The sequence below is a fragment of the Neomonachus schauinslandi genome, chromosome 1, assembly GCF_002201575.2.
Source record: "Neomonachus schauinslandi chromosome 1, ASM220157v2, whole genome shotgun sequence".
Classification (NCBI taxonomy): Eukaryota; Metazoa; Chordata; class Mammalia; order Carnivora; family Phocidae; genus Neomonachus; species Neomonachus schauinslandi.
This window is the reverse complement of record NC_058403.1, coordinates 164,674,128-164,691,108: the sequence shown is the minus strand read 5'-3', so window position 1 is coordinate 164,691,108 and position 16,981 is coordinate 164,674,128. Positions and strand designations below refer to the sequence as shown.

At 52.2% G+C, this 16,981-nt stretch overlaps 1 protein-coding gene across 1 annotated transcript; it reads left to right on the top strand.

Moving 5' to 3' along the window:
* The first annotated feature begins 3,703 nt into the window (after positions 1–3,703).
* Positions 3,704–15,472, top strand: CAV3 (caveolin 3). Its single transcript, XM_021695034.2, has 2 exons — positions 3,704–3,908; positions 14,708–15,472. The coding sequence occupies exons 1-2, from the start codon at positions 3,795–3,797 to the stop codon at positions 15,047–15,049; spliced, it is 456 nt and encodes a 151-aa protein (XP_021550709.1). The 5' UTR covers positions 3,704–3,794; the 3' UTR covers positions 15,050–15,472.
* Positions 15,473–16,981: the final 1,509 nt, after the last annotated feature.

Genomic DNA, 16,981 nt, shown 5'->3' with positions numbered 1-16,981 from the left:
CAGAGTCTTGGGTGAGGATCGCCATCCACATCTGACAGGTGGGCACAGGGAAGGTCAAGAGCCGACACGAGGTCACGAAACCAGTTAGTGATGGGGCCAGGAGAAGACCTCAGGCCTGAGTTCGTAACAGTTCCTGAGTTAAAGTCTCTTCCCACTACATCGCCTTTGGAAATAGGATCGTCAGAATGAAATGAGATGGCTCTTTTTCCGTCTCTGGCATCTGGCTCTTCCCACCCTGCCTCTCTAATTCCACTCAGACTTCTGGTCCCGCTGCAGTGCCACCCGCTGGCAGAAATCTCTCCCGGGTCACTTCAGGCCACAGCATCTTCTTCCTCCGACACGCAAAATGTGTATTAGCTGCCCCACGACCTCCACGACCTCCTCAGCATCGACCACCATCTCGAGGCAGCCACCCTTTCACAGGACCAAGGGGACAACTCAGGCACACCGAGAGTCCCTTCGCAAGGCACCAGCGCATGGTGAACCTCAACAAAGCAGCTGCTGTTCCTGCAGTGAGCACTCACTGTGCTAGTTCCTGTGACTGTAAACTAGCTACCCTCAAACTCAGTGGCATCAAAAAGGGATGTTTGTGGCCTCTGTGGTTTAGATATTGAGACAGGACGCAGAGCAGCGTGTCTGTCCCACGACGTCTGGGCTTCAGCCAGAAGCCGCGGGGGTTTAGGGGTGACATGAAGCCCAGGGATTGGCCTCGTCCAAAGCCTCACTCACTCTCCCGTCGGGCAGTTGATGTTGCCAGCCAGCTGGGGGCCTTGGACCTTTCCGCACGTGGTCTCTCCACGTGGGCTCCTTTGGGCTTCCTCAGCCCCCAGCTGATTTCCAAGGGCAGGAGTCCTGAGAGGCGAGAGCCAGGCAGCTGTATCCTTCCTATGGCCTGGCCCAAAAGTCACAGAGCAGGGGCGCCTGGGTGGCTCAGTCGGTTAAGCGGCTGCCTTCGGCTCAGGTCATGATCCCAGGGTCCTGGGATCGAGTCCCACATCGGGCTCCCTGCTCAGTGGAGAGTCTGCTTGTCCCTCTCCCTCTGCCTGCCTCTCTGCCTACTTGTGCTCTCTCTCTATCTCTCTGTCAAATAAATAAATAAAATCTTTAAAAAAAAAAAAAAGTCACAGTGCATCAGCGCTGCCGTGCTCTCTAGGTCAGAATAATCTAACCCCCCGCCCAGATTAACAGGGAAGGGCACAGACCCCGTTTAGTGGAAGAGAGTCAGTCCTCCTGTAAGAGCACAGATGTGGCCATCTTTGAAAAACACAGTTGTCCACAGTCATTACTATTACCTGTTACCACCACTTGTCCTTTACGATGAGCCTCCTCCAGGCAGCTCCTCCTGCATCCCTTGTGAATTACTACTGCCCCAGCTGCCCTGGCTTTTGACCAGACACATCTGGTCCTGCAGGGGACAAAACTCAAGCTCAGGCTCAGATCCCTGCCGTATCCCATGTGAACACAGGCAGCAACATTTCCTTCGTCTCAACTCTTCACAGGAGAAGGTCCGTATTCCCACGACCTGGGGGCCCAGGCAGGGGGGTGAAGGGAAAAACAAACAGGTAATTCCTAAGAGAGCTAGCAAGAGAGTTTGCTAGTTGCCTACCATTTATCCCTAGTGACACTGTGGGGGCTACCTGCATTTCCTGGCCTCGTTGGCCAAGAGGGATGGCCAATGACAAACAAAACTTGTCACGTGGGACTTCTGGGAAAGCTTTCTATTGGAGCTGACTTAGCTGGCAGATGCCTTTTCCTGGTGCACCCTCACCCCCTTTTCCTCTTTCATCTGATGGCTGGAAGAGCGGCAGCCACCTTGTGCCTATGAGGTGACTATAAGAACAGCAGAACAGAAAGATGGAGGTCTGGGAGCCTGATGACATAATAGAGCTCCCACAGTAGTTCTGAACTATCTATTTGTATTATGTGGTGGGGGGAGGAGCTCCTACCTTGCACCAGCCACAAGTATTTTGCATTTTATTAGATAATAGCCAAGAGAAATTACTGACAGAGGCCAGCTCTTTGCCTTGAGCTTTTTGACTGTCTTCCTGCCTCAAATTCACCCGGCTCTAACCACCAGTGATCATCCTCACACATCATTCCAATAGACCCTCTGCTGCACTGAAGTCTTCAAGGGCTTCCCAATACCTCTGTAAAATCCATACTCTTTAGGGGGCGCCTGGGTGGCTCAGTTGGTTAAGCAGATGGTTAAGCATCTGCCTTTGGCTCAGGTCATGATCTCAGGGTCCTGGGATAGAGCCCCAAGTCGGGCTGTCCCTGTTCGGTGGGGAACCTGCTTCTCCCTTTCCCTGTGCCCCTCCTCCCCCCCTGCTCATGCTCTCTCTCTCTCATAAATAAAATCTTTAAAAAAAAATCCATACTACTTAGTATGACATTTGAGATCCTTCCCACCCAGGCCCAAGCTGAGCCTTATGTCCTGCTTCATCCCCACCAGACAACCAGGCCCTGGCCACTGCACACTTCTCAGCATCCTAGTTCACACCAGTCCTCTGACACCTATGGTCTTTTCACCTGAAATATTCTAGGTAATGAACTCCTGCTTGCCTTTCAACACCTAACTCTAAAGCTACCTCCTCTAGGAAGTCTTCCTTGATGCCCTCAGAGTAAGCTGTCAGAGCCCCTGTGGACCTCTTAAGGTAAGTTGTTTGTAAAATATCTCTGAGCTATAGCACTTGCCACACCCTATCATAATTACTTATTTTTTAATCAGTCTGTCCCCACAGACTATGAGATCCTCCAGGCAGGAACAGAGCTTGATTGGTCTGTTTGTCCCCAGCTGTTAGCAAATCCTGAATGAATGAGTGGGAGGATGGGTGAATGGATGCACAGACCCTGGCACCTGGGCACTCAGAGTCTTCATCCTTCAGGGTGGGGGGGCCTTGAGTGATGCCTGAGGACCCAGGAAAACTGAGCAGACACCTTGGAGAGGAACATCTCACTCACGCCCGTGCAGCGTCTGGGGCCCATGAGCACCCCGGGAACTGTCACTAGGGGCAGAGCAAAGGGCAGCATAAACATGGACTTCATGTCCCCTCCACGTGGCATCAAGAAGGCACGGGAGGGTGGGCAGCCCCATCAGTGGTCTGCTTCTCTGTCTCCCCCCACAGTCCATCAACTCCCCTCCAGGGGAAACCCCAGAAGTGGGAAAGACTCAGCCCTGCTCCAGGCCCCCAAACAGCAGGGCCAGGTACTAACGACTCCAGTGAGAACCCCTACCAGACAGCATTTCAGGTCCCGAAGCCCCTTCCCACACGCCACCTCATCTCCTCCTCTCCAGGAGGGCAGGCAGAGCCCCTGATTGTTATTTGCGCAGCCCCATTCTCCAGGTGGGAGCGTGGCGGGTGGAGAGGCGAGGTGTCCCGAAGCTCCCGGCCCCGCAAGCGGCCGAGCTGCGGGCCAACCCCTCCTCCCCTCCCAGAGCTGCCCGCATGCTGATGGCAGGGGGTGAATCCCAGGGCCTGCACCAACAGCCCAGATGCCCCGTGGCCCACAGATGCCAAAGCCTCTGCTCTCGCTCGGGTGAGGCCCCTGTAAGGAGCGCTGGGCCTTCCAGCAGAGCTCCAGTCTTAATTTTAGCTTGGAGGCCTGCCACAGAGGCGTTAGCGAGAGACAGGCTGAAGTTATGTGGGACAGCTGTCAGAGGGCATGCTGGGTGGGGCCTGCTTAGCCGGCAGGCGCACAAGTCTGGGGACACTGAACTGTGTCCGTGCCCCAAGTCTTTTCAGCCACACTGGCCACACGGCTCAAGTCTCCTCCCGCGGTCCCCCAGCTCCACAATGATGGCCGAAGAGCACAAAGACCTGGAGGCCCAGATTGTCAAGGACATCCACTGCAAGGAGATCGACCTGGTGAACCGAGACCCCAAGAACATTAACGAGGACATAGTGAAGGTAGGCTCGGCGGGCCTGTCTGAGCACCGCTGCCCGGAGGGTGTCGGGTCTGCAGAGCGTCTGGGCACAGGACGGGGGAGGGCTCTGATCCATGCACAACCACGACCGGCTTCCCCGACAAGAGGCCCTGTTCCTCGGTCTGCTCCAAATCCTCCCTCAAAAGCCAGCATGTACACCCCCAAAGAACGTTTAGCATAAACAAGAGCAAAACCTCAGCTGGACATACATGACGCAGGTGTGGGGCGGGGAGGCGACTCACAGAGGCAAGTGCCATTAGCTAATGGGTCACATTGTATTTCTACTGGTAAGGGCTGATCTGTGATTCTGATGCATTTAGTACTGAAATGCTGTCAGGTAGCGGCTCTTCCCATTAGCTCCTGGCCCTCATCCCAGGATGAAGACCAACGGGTGGCCAACTTGGGCTCTTTTCTGCGCCAGGGGTTATTTCTGCGGTCTCCACGGTGGGCGCGGGGTTAATCCCCAGAGGGTGGCTTCCAGTACACATTAATTCCCCCAGAGCACTGCCCCATGTCCACTGCCCATGGTGTGGGGGCCATGCCCAGCACTCATGCCAGCTCCCCGCTTGACCCCAGGTCCTACGGCCAGGCCAGGGCAGAGGCCTCTCGGAGGGCCCCGGGCTCCCGAAAGGCAGTGCTCAGAGGACAGTTACCCAGCTTTTGGGGCGTCTCCCCCATGGCCACTGCCTGAGTCAGCCCCTTTCCTCATCTGGATGCCACTAGCAGCCTGGCCGCCTCCAGGCCCACACCCTCACTCCAACCTCCGCCCAGTAGCCACAGGGATCTTTCAGCAGAATTCCTGGAAGCAGGGTGCCCACCCCTAGCATGGGAGTCACAGGAAGGGCTGTTAAAAGGGCAGGTGCCTGGGGCTCCCTGGGTCCTACTAAATGCATCAGAATCACAGATCAGCCCTTAGCAGTAGAAATACAATGCGACCCATTATACAATCACCTGATGTCATTGTACATTCTCTAAGCAGCCACAATTTTAAAGAGGAAAAACAAACAGGTGAAATTTTCGTGATATTTTTGATTTAACACAATATTTCCAAAATAGTATCATTTCAGCATGTAACTGATATAAAACAATTATCATGCGCTATTACAGTCTGTTTTCATGTTTGAACTCCAGCCTGTAGCTTACACTTAGGCTGCCTATCAGTTCAGCCTCCACATGGATCAGAAATCCTTGTTCTGTCTTAAGATCTCATAAAATGTACAGTTGAAATCAAGTCACAGGCCCAAATCGTTCCAAACATTTTTAAAAAGTTTTCCCATCTCAGAATGAAGTATCATCTTTTACATTTGAATTAAAATTAAACAAGATTTAGAATTCTTCTGTTGCCCTGGTCATAGGTCAAGTGCTCAAAGCTCGTGGCCACTGGACTAGACAGTGTGGCTCTGGGCTTGCTCAGAAGCACAGCCCCTATGCTGTCATCCGTCGGTGGGACACCTCCCCTGCCCAATAAACTTTAACGTCTCCCCATGGCTTTCAAGCCCCAACACGATCGGGCCCCAACCTTCTTCTTCCGCCTTCCGGCTCCAACGCCAGGAGCCGGCCACATCAGCCAGAACATACTCCTGTGTCAAGGAGCACCCGCCCCCTCTCCTCCCTGCGGTGAATGCCCTGCTCCACTTTCAAGACCCAACTCAAATGTCACCTCTTCCAGGAAGCCTTCCTCAGCTCTTCCAGGCAGACAGTCGCTCCCTCCTCCATGCTCCAACTTCCCTCCAGGCATTTCCCCCATCATAGCTCATACTATGCTATTACTGTATTTATCTGTATCATTAATGGTGCCAACAGGGTACTGATGGCCCAGTGTGAGAAGTGCCACAAGGGGGAAATTACTAGATAAATGTAAAATAGTATTCATTGTGGTTTGTGCAGTGTGGTCTGGAGGAAAGAGTCCCGAACTCGGCTTTAAAAGGCCTGGTTTCAAATTTACTCTCTTCTACCTAAAAGCCATGACCCTGGACAAGCCACCTAGGTTTTCAGGACCTGAGTTTCCCTCCGTAAAATGAACATAATATCATTTACCTCCACCAGGTACAGGACTCTCCGAGCAGTGCTGTGCAAATAAAAGTATAACGTGAGCAATAAAAGAAATAAGGGATTGGAAAGTGCCTAACACAGTCGCTGGTGCACAGCAAGGGTGTGACAAGCGTGAGTGGAGGTGGAGCTTGGAGGAGCGTGCAGGACAGGGCAAGGCAGCCGGGGGCCAGCTTGTACAACCAGGTTCCCCTTCAGGCGGTCCCTAGCCAGCTGCCGGGGGCAGAGAAGAGGACCCCAAGGGAGAATGTGGCTTCTGAAAGAGACCCACAACAGCTGACAAGTGTAGAGAGTCTCTCAGGCCCCACCGAGCCTGGAGTGAGCCAGCTCCAGGCTCCAGGCCCAGGTTCTAATCCGAGGGAGGGCTGGGGACAGCCTCCCCAGGAGCTGAGAGCAGTCTCTCCGGAACCCCAGAAAACATCCCTCAACGGCTAAGCAAAAGGCCTTGCAGATACTCTTGTCGAGAGGAGATGATTATTTGGTGTATTTACTGGACGTTCCCTGGTTTGGGGAGTTATTTGACTTTCTTTTGTTTTGAATAACTGAGAAATGAAAAAGTTTTGAAATTCAGAACGAGGATCATACAACGGAGTCAGATAAATAGCACAAACAGGTCAAAGCCAACTTGGGGTTTGTGTATGGTCTTGTGAAAGAGATAAAAGGAAGGAAGAGACAGGAGAGCTGGCTAGGCAGGGGGCCTGTCTGAACGGGATCCTGGGGCACCTGGGTTTCTTTAATTAACTGAGGCAAAGACAAGATGGAGGGAGGCGGCAGGAAAAGGAAGTGAGAGGGTGAGAGAGATGGAGAGAAAGAGGAACAAGGCATAGGTGGAGATGAAAGCTCAGGAGGGACCTGTCAGGCTGGTTTCACCAGCGCTAATGGGCTAGAATGGGAGACACAGAAAGATGCCGGAATAAGACCAAGCTACAGAGACCCAAGTTCTGGTCCCAGCCTGACACAGGCTTGCTGTGTGACTCCAGGGAAATCCCTTTCCCTCTCTGGCCTGAGGACTGGCATCAACAGAGGCTGGGTGGTGAAGAGAGAGACCCGTCCCCTCTGTCAGCAGCTGCTGAGGTTTCACACAGAAAAGCCAAGGACACAGAGCAGGAGAGAGACCCGTGGTGTCTGTGGACTTGACCCTCAGTAGACTGGAGGCGCTCCCTTTTGACTTTCCAGTCAAAACTTCCCCAAACTTCCCCAACAAAGGCCTGGTACAGCCCTTGAACCTGGGCTGGAAAATGAGTGCCAAAGGCATAGGGAGAGCCCTGCACAGCCTGCCAGACTTGAACTGTGGTCCCCAAGGTTTGGGGCTGGGCCTCAGGCTAAGGGGAGGCTCCTGGGGATTAGAACACACCCCGTTCCCTTCTCCCCCGACCGTCACCACCATTCCCAGAGTACGGATCCCACGAATTGTTCCTGAGTGCCTACTATGTGCCAGGTCCTGGGTTGTCTCAGAGGAGATGGGGATGAGCACGCATGAGCCCGCATGCCAGGCTCCGGGGCATGTGAAGGTGCAGCAGCAGTCCCCAGGGCTCTCCCGCCTTCCCTTCAGACCCAGCTCGGAAACCCGCAGCCTCACCTCAAAGGCCTCTGAGTTCTTTCTGAGAGGGCTCGGGGCTGTCTCCCTAACCCACACTGAGGCACTCAGATCCTAAAGTGGGAATGCTTGAGCCCAAAGTGTCACACAGGTCCCTCTCACCTTCAGGCTCCAACCTCTCTCCCCGCAGCCACTCAAGGTCAAAGAGGGCAGGGGGCCAGACATGACCCCAGCCCATCCTACAGCTACATCTGCCACTAAACACCCTCCTCCCTTAGAAAAACACACAAACCGCACCCTTTGCCTATCAGCTCAGGCTAAGAAACACCCAAAGGACCCAGTAGCCACCAGTTCGGCAAACTCTGCTCCTGGTTTGGGCCCACCTGGACACCCCGTTGCAGAAAGAGGACACTGACCTGGTACTTCCTCTTGAGAGGAATCCAAACCAACAGAGAGGATGACACTCAAATAATGAGAATATCTGGAAGAAGGTGCTAAACGCCATAGTTTAGGCCCTGATGAAGTGTCCCGGGGTTTAAGGGAGGAAGACCTTACTCCCGCCTGGGAAAATCAGGAGCCAGCTTCATGGGGAGACAGGAGCCCAGGTGCATTAAAAAAAAATGTGGAAAAAAATTAAAATGTGAATAAGCCTTTTGAAGAAGAGGGAACAAAATAAGCAAAAGCCATACAATTGAGAAGGATGTTGGGTGGCACTGGCAAGCGTGAGAGATGGTTACTGCCACCACCCCCTCAACCTATGTCCATGGCAGACATTACTAATGGATCCCAGCACTCTTCCACGAAGCCACAGACCGTTGGTGAGGCAGAGCTGACACATAGAGGAAACCTCTTTGCTACTCTGCCTGCTGAAGAATGACAGGACTAAGTGCATCTGAAAGAGAATTTGTGGGAGAAAGCAGAAGGGGCAGGTTGAGACTGGGTTTTGGGAGGCCATCCAACCTGCCACTCATTCTATGTTGGCGGTTTCTTCCTTTTGGACATGTCTGGTCCCCTATCAGGTACCTCTCAGAAGACCTCCACTGGACTAATCAAACTGAGGTATTTATAATTTAGTGTTATGGGGACTCCTTGGTATTAACTAATCTAGCTTTTCAAAAGGTGGTCCACTTCCTGGGGGAGCCGGTTAAAATGCAGATTTCTGGGTTCTGCCACCAGAAATTCCTATTTGGTAGGGCCGGTGAGTGTTTTGCACTTTCAAGTACAGAGTCCCCCTTGTCCTGTAGAAGAGAAACCTGGAGTCCTGAGTTATTACCAGTTTCCCCTCAAGACACACTGTGTTGGTTATCTATTGCTGTGGTCACAAATCGCCCCAAACTCAATGGTGTAAAGCAGCAAGCCTGTGATGGTCTCCTACAGTTCTGTGGATGCAGCTGGGCACTTCTACTGCTCCCACTGGTGGCCTCTCAAGCGGTGGCAGCCACCTGGGGCCTCTGTTGAGCTGGCTCCCTCCTATGCCTGGTGCCTCAACGGGGACGGGTGGAAGGCGGGGCGCAGCTGGGAGGCTGGCATGGCTAGGTCTCTCCTTCAGGTGGCCTCTCCACCAGGCTCTAGAGCAGGGGATAGTAACAGACTTCTAACTCCACCAGTCTCTATATCAGCGTATATGGCAGCTCAGGACTCCCCAAGGCAGAAACTTCCAGGCCTCTGTGAGGCTTAGTTCTGGACCTGGCACGGCATCCCTTCTCCCGCATTCGGGTGATTAAAGCGAGTCCTAGGGCAAGCCCAGACTCAGTACGGGATGAGAAGAGGCAAGGGCTTAAATGCCCAGGGCCATGACTAATTGGGGGTCATCCCTGGAGACTGGTTAACACCCCATCCAAAAGCTGGCAAAATACTAAATATAAGATACATGGCCGGAAACCACCTACAAGGGCCACATTGTGAGCATTGCTTTGGTTCCCCCAGATTATATAGAATTCTATTATTGTTATTACCAATCATAATTATTGCCATTTTTCAGCTGTTTTACAGCTATCACCCCATTTTAGCTTCCTACTCTATTGACCCATGTTTCTCAAATTATCTGGGCAGAGGGCCAGTTTTATTATAATAATTTCAATTTGTTGAACACCAATACTTAGGCAAAATTCAATAGAAATGAATTACTAGGGCAATGAAATGAAAAATAGGCATCTACAATGTAAGCCCCAATTTTTATTATTATGAGGGTTACCAGACATACAACGACCGACTCAAATTTCTGTGACTATTTCTAAATGCTTACTCTCAACTTCTGTCCATACCTTGTTGGGAAGAGGGGCACCAGCTCTGGACCACCCTTTAAGTAGCAAGGTACTAGGCAAGAAAACTAAGACCCAGCAAAACTAAACCTTCCCCTTGGGTGTTCTGACTCCAAATCGAGCTTTGAGTCACTAGGGTTCTTGGCGCAGTCCTCTTGGTGTGTTTAAAAACAAATGAGAAAACAAAAACAAAACAAAACAAAACAAAAAACCCCAGAGGCCCAGAGAGGAAAAGCACCATGCCCCAAATCACACAGCAACTCAGTGGTCAAGTAGAGACTGGCACCAGATGTCTATCCCCCTGCCTAGAGCTCTTTCCCCACCCACAGATACTCTATCTGAATTGTCCAGGACCCAGGATGCCCAAGGACTGAGTCATACAGGAATCTGGGGAGGTATTTTTGACAGGGGGTGGCTGCTGGCCTTCCCCGAATCCTCTGGCAAAGCCCAGCCCTGTTGCCCTGCACCCTTCCCCATCCTCTTGGAGCCTGTGGGGGCTGCGCTGGCTCATTCCGATTAATCAACTGGCTCTCTCACTGTTCCAAAAATAAATATGCCAGAGAAGGGGACACCGACTGAATGGGCAGCCACGTTCACCCTTCCCACCCTCTACCCTCTCTCCAATTGCACACCAAGCCCTGAGGTTCTGCCAATGGGTCCAGCACCCACCCCACCACCCTCCCAGAAAAAGCCATCTCCCCTCCACTTTAGAGACGGATTCAGAAATGAAGTCACTGTGTGTTTCTGATACACTGGCGTGACTGCCTAAGATCTCCCTGAGCCGGGTCTTATAAATACCTCCCCAAAGTCAGCGCTGTGACCAAAGCCATCCCAAGGCTCAACCCGAGTTAGAGGAACAGCTGGGCCTGCCCACACAGCCCATCCCCCCAGGAGCACATTTTCTGATTCCCAGAAAATGAGCAGTCGCCCCATGCACAGTGCCCAAAGGCAATTACAGGGAATAATTCAAATGTCAGCACCGACGTCTTCTGCAAAGAAGTAATAATTAAAAGACACAACAGAAAAAAATTAATAAATAAATAAATAAAAGACACAACAGAGAGGTCCCGGGGAGTGAGATTATTACCATAAACAGAAATGAGGGAAAAGAAGCCTGCACCCATCTTACCAGTGCAGGTGGAGGTGTGCGTGCACACGCACACAATTATGACTAGGTAAGCCGCAGAATTACTGTACTTAGGACCTGGGGTGTCAACAGATTTTCTGAGATATATTTTCACAGGAACATGAGAACTGAACACATAATTACTGTCACTGAGCACCTACCAGTGCCAGGTACTATGCTGAGCATTGCCCAAGAGGTGGTATGCCTAGCACAGAGTGGGTGCTGAATGAATCTGTGTTTGAATGGATGGAAGGATGGATGCATGGATATCTATGGGTGGATGGATGGATAGATGGATGAGAGATGGATGGGTGGATGAATAGATGGTGGGGGGGTGAACGGATGATTAATTATTTCAATTCCTCATAACAAGGTTGTAAGAAATAGCAAACCCATTTTACAGATGAGCAAGTGAAGCTCAGAGGTGTAAGTCATCTGCCAAAGTCACTCATCAGAGCAGCATGTCACTGGTGTGCCAAGCCAGTTTTGGGGCTCTACCATCCTCTTGACGAGAACACCCTGTAACAACCCACAACAACAGCTAACGGTGATTAATCCGGTATTCTGTGCCGGGCAGTGTTCTGAGTACTTAGATGTCTTAACTTACTGAATCCTCCAACAAACTTAATGAGATGAATCCAAGAAGCTGAGGCACAGAAAAGCTCAGAAAAGGTTACAGAGCCAGTCTGTAGCAGAGCTGGACTCCAGCCTCCAGAGCGTGACTTCCAACGGGGCTCTTTTCCACGCTGCCACCTCTCAGAGGCCAGACACAAATAATCAAATGTGTTGAAAGGCAGGATACACGAGACTAAATGAACAAAGCAGGCTGGGCTACAGAGGAGCAGGGCGGGTGGCTGGAAAGAAGGGGCTGGGAGCCCTGCCTTGAGGCATGTCTCTCTGGTCAACGAGGACCAGACCTCTGGGCCCTGCCTCCCACCTCTGGGCTGTCTGCCTCTTGTGAGGTGAGGAGGCAGGGCTGGGTCACCTGTGAGTAGCGGAGGCACCATCCTAAGGAACAGCCACAGGAAGGGCAGGGAGGCCACAGGCACCGAGTGGGAGAGCGAAGGAAGGAGGAAGTGCCTGCTGGGACAATATCTCCTCCGGCTGGCAAAGTTCCTGGGGCTGCCCCATGCACCAGAAGCCAGCCAGGGTGCTAAGAGGCATCAGGCTGGGGCAGGGCCATGATGGAGGAGGGGCAGGCTACAGAGGTCAGAATGCCGCAATGGACAGGACCCAGGCCCTAGGAATCTAACTGAACCTCGATAATCATTCTGGGTGGACCCAGGTCAGGGTTGGAATGGTCGCCCAGGCCTATCCTCCCCAGCTTCTGAGATTTGAAAGCTCCCCCGAGAAACAACAACTCTGAATTTTTGCCCCGTATAAACCAAATAGAGAAGATGCCAGTCCTTTCCATCCACTGTCCAAAGCCGTGAGGTGCTCCTCAACCAACTTGGGACTTCTTTTCCAAATATCCAGCACACCAGTTTTCCATCTCTGCCTCCAAAGCTCACAGTCCACCAAATTCCCAGCCTGCCACCACCTCCCAGAAGCCCTCCAGGAATAAGTACCATCTTTCTGAGATGAGGACCATATTTATATTCTTCCCTCCAGCCTCGCCCTTCCATCCAGGCCCCCCTTTAAGAGGTTAAATGACCTCTGCTGAACCCCAGCAGAGACAGCTGGAGGCTGAGATTTACAGGGGGTCCGGGAAGGCCCTACTGACTCCCTGAGTCAGCTTTTCACATCACCTGCAGCCTGAAATCCCAGGCTGTCAACTTCGCTCCCCTTGAACATACCAGCCCCTGGGTGAGACCTCATCCTCTGCGGTCTCCAGGGGCATCCAGGGATCTGAGGCGTGGCACGGGAAGCTCAGAATATACTCATGTGACAAAAACAGGACTCGCCATTATACATACAACAGGGTTGTGTCCACTCCCTCCCCCCAAAAAAGTCACCCTGGAAAGAAAAGCACCAAAGCAAGGACATTGTTAGTACTAGAGAAATACAAATTGGAGATGTTTTTGTTTTCCTTTTACTATTTCCTGAATTTTCTGCAATGTGGCTATGTCATTTAAAAGCAATTTGAATAGTAATTCTGTGCCCAGATGAGAGGATCCCCTGGAAGACTGATGTTTGAGCTCTGGCCCCCCACCCCCAGGCCCCACAGGTGACCCCTCCACCCTCAGTCTGATGAGTTTGAGATTTCATTCAACCAGCTTTTATTCAAATGGCCCAGGAGCATGAAAGATGATCATGTCCCCATTTCACAGACAGGACAGCTAAAGCTTAGGGATGCTAAAGGACGTCGCATATGAGCTATGATAGTGTTTAATGCATAACGGGGACTCAAGAAAGTTTAGTTAAATGACTCGGCTGAAAGTACTCTTTTTTTTTTTTTTCAAGTTTACTGATTATTTTTTCCCACTTCCCAAATGGGGCCTCAGCAACATTTCACAGTGGAAAGCGTGAACCGGATTCTCTGAGCGCCCGTGCTTTCCAGCTGCAAGGCGGGCTGGGGTAGGCAGCAGGGAGAGGAACTAGGTTCCTCCTCTGAGGTTGCCGTGGGACTAGGGTGAGGTGCTTCGGGCCTGCTGAGCCTGACTCGGCACCAGACACCTTTACAAGCCAGGACGGCATGGCCCTCACTTCACCACATGCCAGATCCTAAAATAGCTCTCAGACCTGCGTGCCTCTCTCTAACCCACTGCCATCACCCCAAACCAGCCTGGCAGTGGGTCCCGCCTGGAATATTGCCACGGCTCCCCACTGGACCCCACCTGCACCCTCTCTCCCAACCACCACCGGCCCAGCCAGCTACGCAAAATCCAGATCAGATTGCCGGCAACAGGCTGGTGGTTGCCGGAGGCCGGGGCGGGTGGTGAGCAAAGGGGGTCAAAAGGAACAAACCTCCAGTTATATAATAAGGAGTCCCGGGGATGTAAGGTACAGCACGGTGACTATGCTTCACCATACCGTGCGGCATATATGAAAGGTGCTAAGAGAGTAGGTCCTAAAAGTCCTCATCACACACACAAATTAGAGCTCTGTATGGTGATGGGTGTTAGCTACACTTAGTGTGGTGATCATTTCCCAAATATACACATACCGAATCATTATAGTGAAACCAAAACAATGTTATATATCAGTTATACCTCAATTAAAAACAAAAACACCACCACCTCCGATCGAGTCAAGCCAGTCCCTGCGCAAAAGCCTTCGGAGACTGCTCATCACAGTGACTGTCTGGCCAGGCCCCTCCCGCCTCACTCTGGCCACGCTGGGCTTGCCCTTGGCCTTCTGGAAGCACCTGCATCACCCCGAGGGTGCACACTGTCCATCCCATGAGGTCCTAGCCGTGCCCAATATGTTTCTCCAACCCTCGCCCCTCCCTCCACCTGGCTCCCTTCAGGGACCAGCCTAGCTAGATGTCTCCTCCTTACCCCCAGGATGACCAGGACTGTCCAACTCTCTAGGATCATAAAATCACAGAATTTAAGAAACATGACTTGCACGTCCTGGTGGCTTTAAGCAAGTCACACAACTCCCCAGGGCCTGTTTATCCACCCATAAGATGAGGGCGTGGGCCTAGCTCCGTGCCTCACTGCTCCCGGGCACCACCGGCATCACCGGGGAGCTTGTCAGAAATGCAGTGTCAGGCCTCACCCCGGCCGTGCTGAGTCAGGATCCCCGGCAACGCGGCCCCGCCAGCAGGTGCAACCAGCCCTCCAGAGCGTTCTGCCGCCGAAACACTGAAGTGCAGGAAGTGGGTGGATGTTGTGACCGAAAGATTGCCCTTCCCGCCCCTGCAGGTGGATTTCGAAGACGTGATCGCAGAGCCCGTGGGCACCTACAGCTTCGATGGCGTGTGGAAGGTGAGCTACACCACCTTCACGGTCTCCAAGTACTGGTGCTACCGCCTACTGTCCACACTGCTGGGAGTCCCGCTGGCCCTGCTCTGGGGCTTCCTGTTCGCCTGCATCTCCTTCTGCCACATCTGGGCAGTGGTGCCATGCATTAAGAGCTACCTGATCGAGATCCAGTGCATCAGCCACATCTACTCCCTCTGCATCCGCACCTTCTGTAACCCGCTCTTTGCCGCCCTGGGCCAGATTTGCAGCAACATCAAGGTGATGCTCCGGAAGGAAGTGTAAGGCCAGGTGGGGGCGATGGGGGTGGCCGGGCAGGGCGAGTCAGGCCAGGCTGGCCCCACGGTACTTCTCGGCGGGCCTGCTGGCGAGCGCTTTCTCTTTAGGGACTGCTATTTCCCCCCAAGACGGAAGCCCACAGTTTTGGGAAACCAGAAAGAAAAGACAGCCCTGCCACAGAAGCACAGTGGCCCTGCAGCCTGCCCCCTACCCCACCTCGATGCCCCCGCGACCGGGCAGGAGGAAAGAGAATTTGCTAAGAGGCAGCTACTGCAAGTCTTTGCATTCATCTGTACTGTAACAGCACAAACCAGCACTCAGTTCCCACCCGGGGTCAACCTGTCCATGCACACCACCTGGGAAAGCTACCAGTGACTCTTGGCATTAAGAGGGTGGCTCCAATAAAGGGTTTCGGCTGCATTTGGGGAACACTGTGTTTTGTGTGTGTCCAGAAGGTAGGTACATGTCCCGATGAGCTCCAAAAATACAGTTTGCTGCCCTGAGAAACAAGCGGGGCAAGTTGGTTGGCCCTCCTCTGGGCCAAATTCAAGAGCCAGAACAGAGCTGGGTTCCTCTTGGGCTTCTTATTCGCTGGCTATTTGCTCCCCCATGTTCCTTGGGAGATTATTTCCCATTGGGTTCTGTTGCTCTGGGCCAGCCAGTGGTCACCAACAGAAGAAAATGGCCCTTGGGCTAGAAGGGGCGGGAGTCCCTCCCTGGGCACCACTGAGGGCAGGGCCTGAGTTAAAAACTCTCAGAACCTCCCCTTTGGCTCACCAGACTCCAAGGCCCTGGCCCTGGTGCTTGGCACATGCACCCCTTCAGCCTTCAGAAATGTGATGAGGTCATAAGGTCCAATTTGTGCACGTGTGGACTCACTATGGACGTAAAAAACAATAGCAGGGGCATATTCCACCTCCTCCTCACCTAACCCCACTGGGGGTGAAAACCAGCAATCTTACATTCTTTAGACATATTTTTCCCAAGATTGTTATCCAGAACTTAGTCCTCAGAAAAAAAAGGTGGGGGGGGGGGGGCTTTTGTGATTACATTTGTTTGGAAAATGCTCTATATTTCTCTCAGAGATTTTTCAGTAGACATCAGTATATTAAAGGCTCTGACAAGTCCCGCAGTGAAGAAAACTGTTCAGGCCAGTGTCTCCCAATCCCACTTGACCTTTGTTTCCCCCCATGTAACACCCATTTAAGTCTCATAAAATGATGGTTCCGCAGCAGGTTTTCAGAGGCTTCAGCTCACTGGTGCCTGGACATGAGCCCAAGGGGTGTTGGGGAGCAGTATGGTGGAGCAGATAAGGAGACAGGACACAGGCAGCCTCAGTTCCAGTCCTGTCTCTCCTCCTAGCTGCCTTCTCTGGTCTCAATTTTATCATCCATAAAGCGATCCCTAATGTCCATCTCAGCCCTAAAATTTTACTCATTTTTGCTTTTTCTAGTATCTTATTATGCCATTTTTAAACACAGAGGAAAGTTGAAAGGTTTGCACACCATCTAGTTTTGACAATGAACGTTTTACAGCTCCTACTTTGTCACAGCTCTCTCCATCCACCAGCCTCAGCTTTCTTTGTGCATGTTTCTTTTTTATGCATTTTAAAATAAGCTGCAGATATCCATATTTTTACTACTAAACACTTCAGCAGTCATCCCTTAGTTTTTTCTAGGTGGGGCAGTTACAGCCCAGAGAGGTCAGCTCTGGACTTGCCAAAAAGACACCCAGCAGGCCAGCACTGGAGTAAAGCAGCTCCTGCCCACTGCTCTTTGCTCTATGCAGGGGCTCTGCGCGTTTTCAGGTGGATTGAGTGAGCCCAGGCTCCTCCTGCTGAAAAGGTTTAAAGTCAGTATCACTTACATCCTCCTCGAAGGGGGCTGCCCTTCCAAACATCTCTTGAAGGCATTAGGCCATCAGCTTCAGACTTGGCAT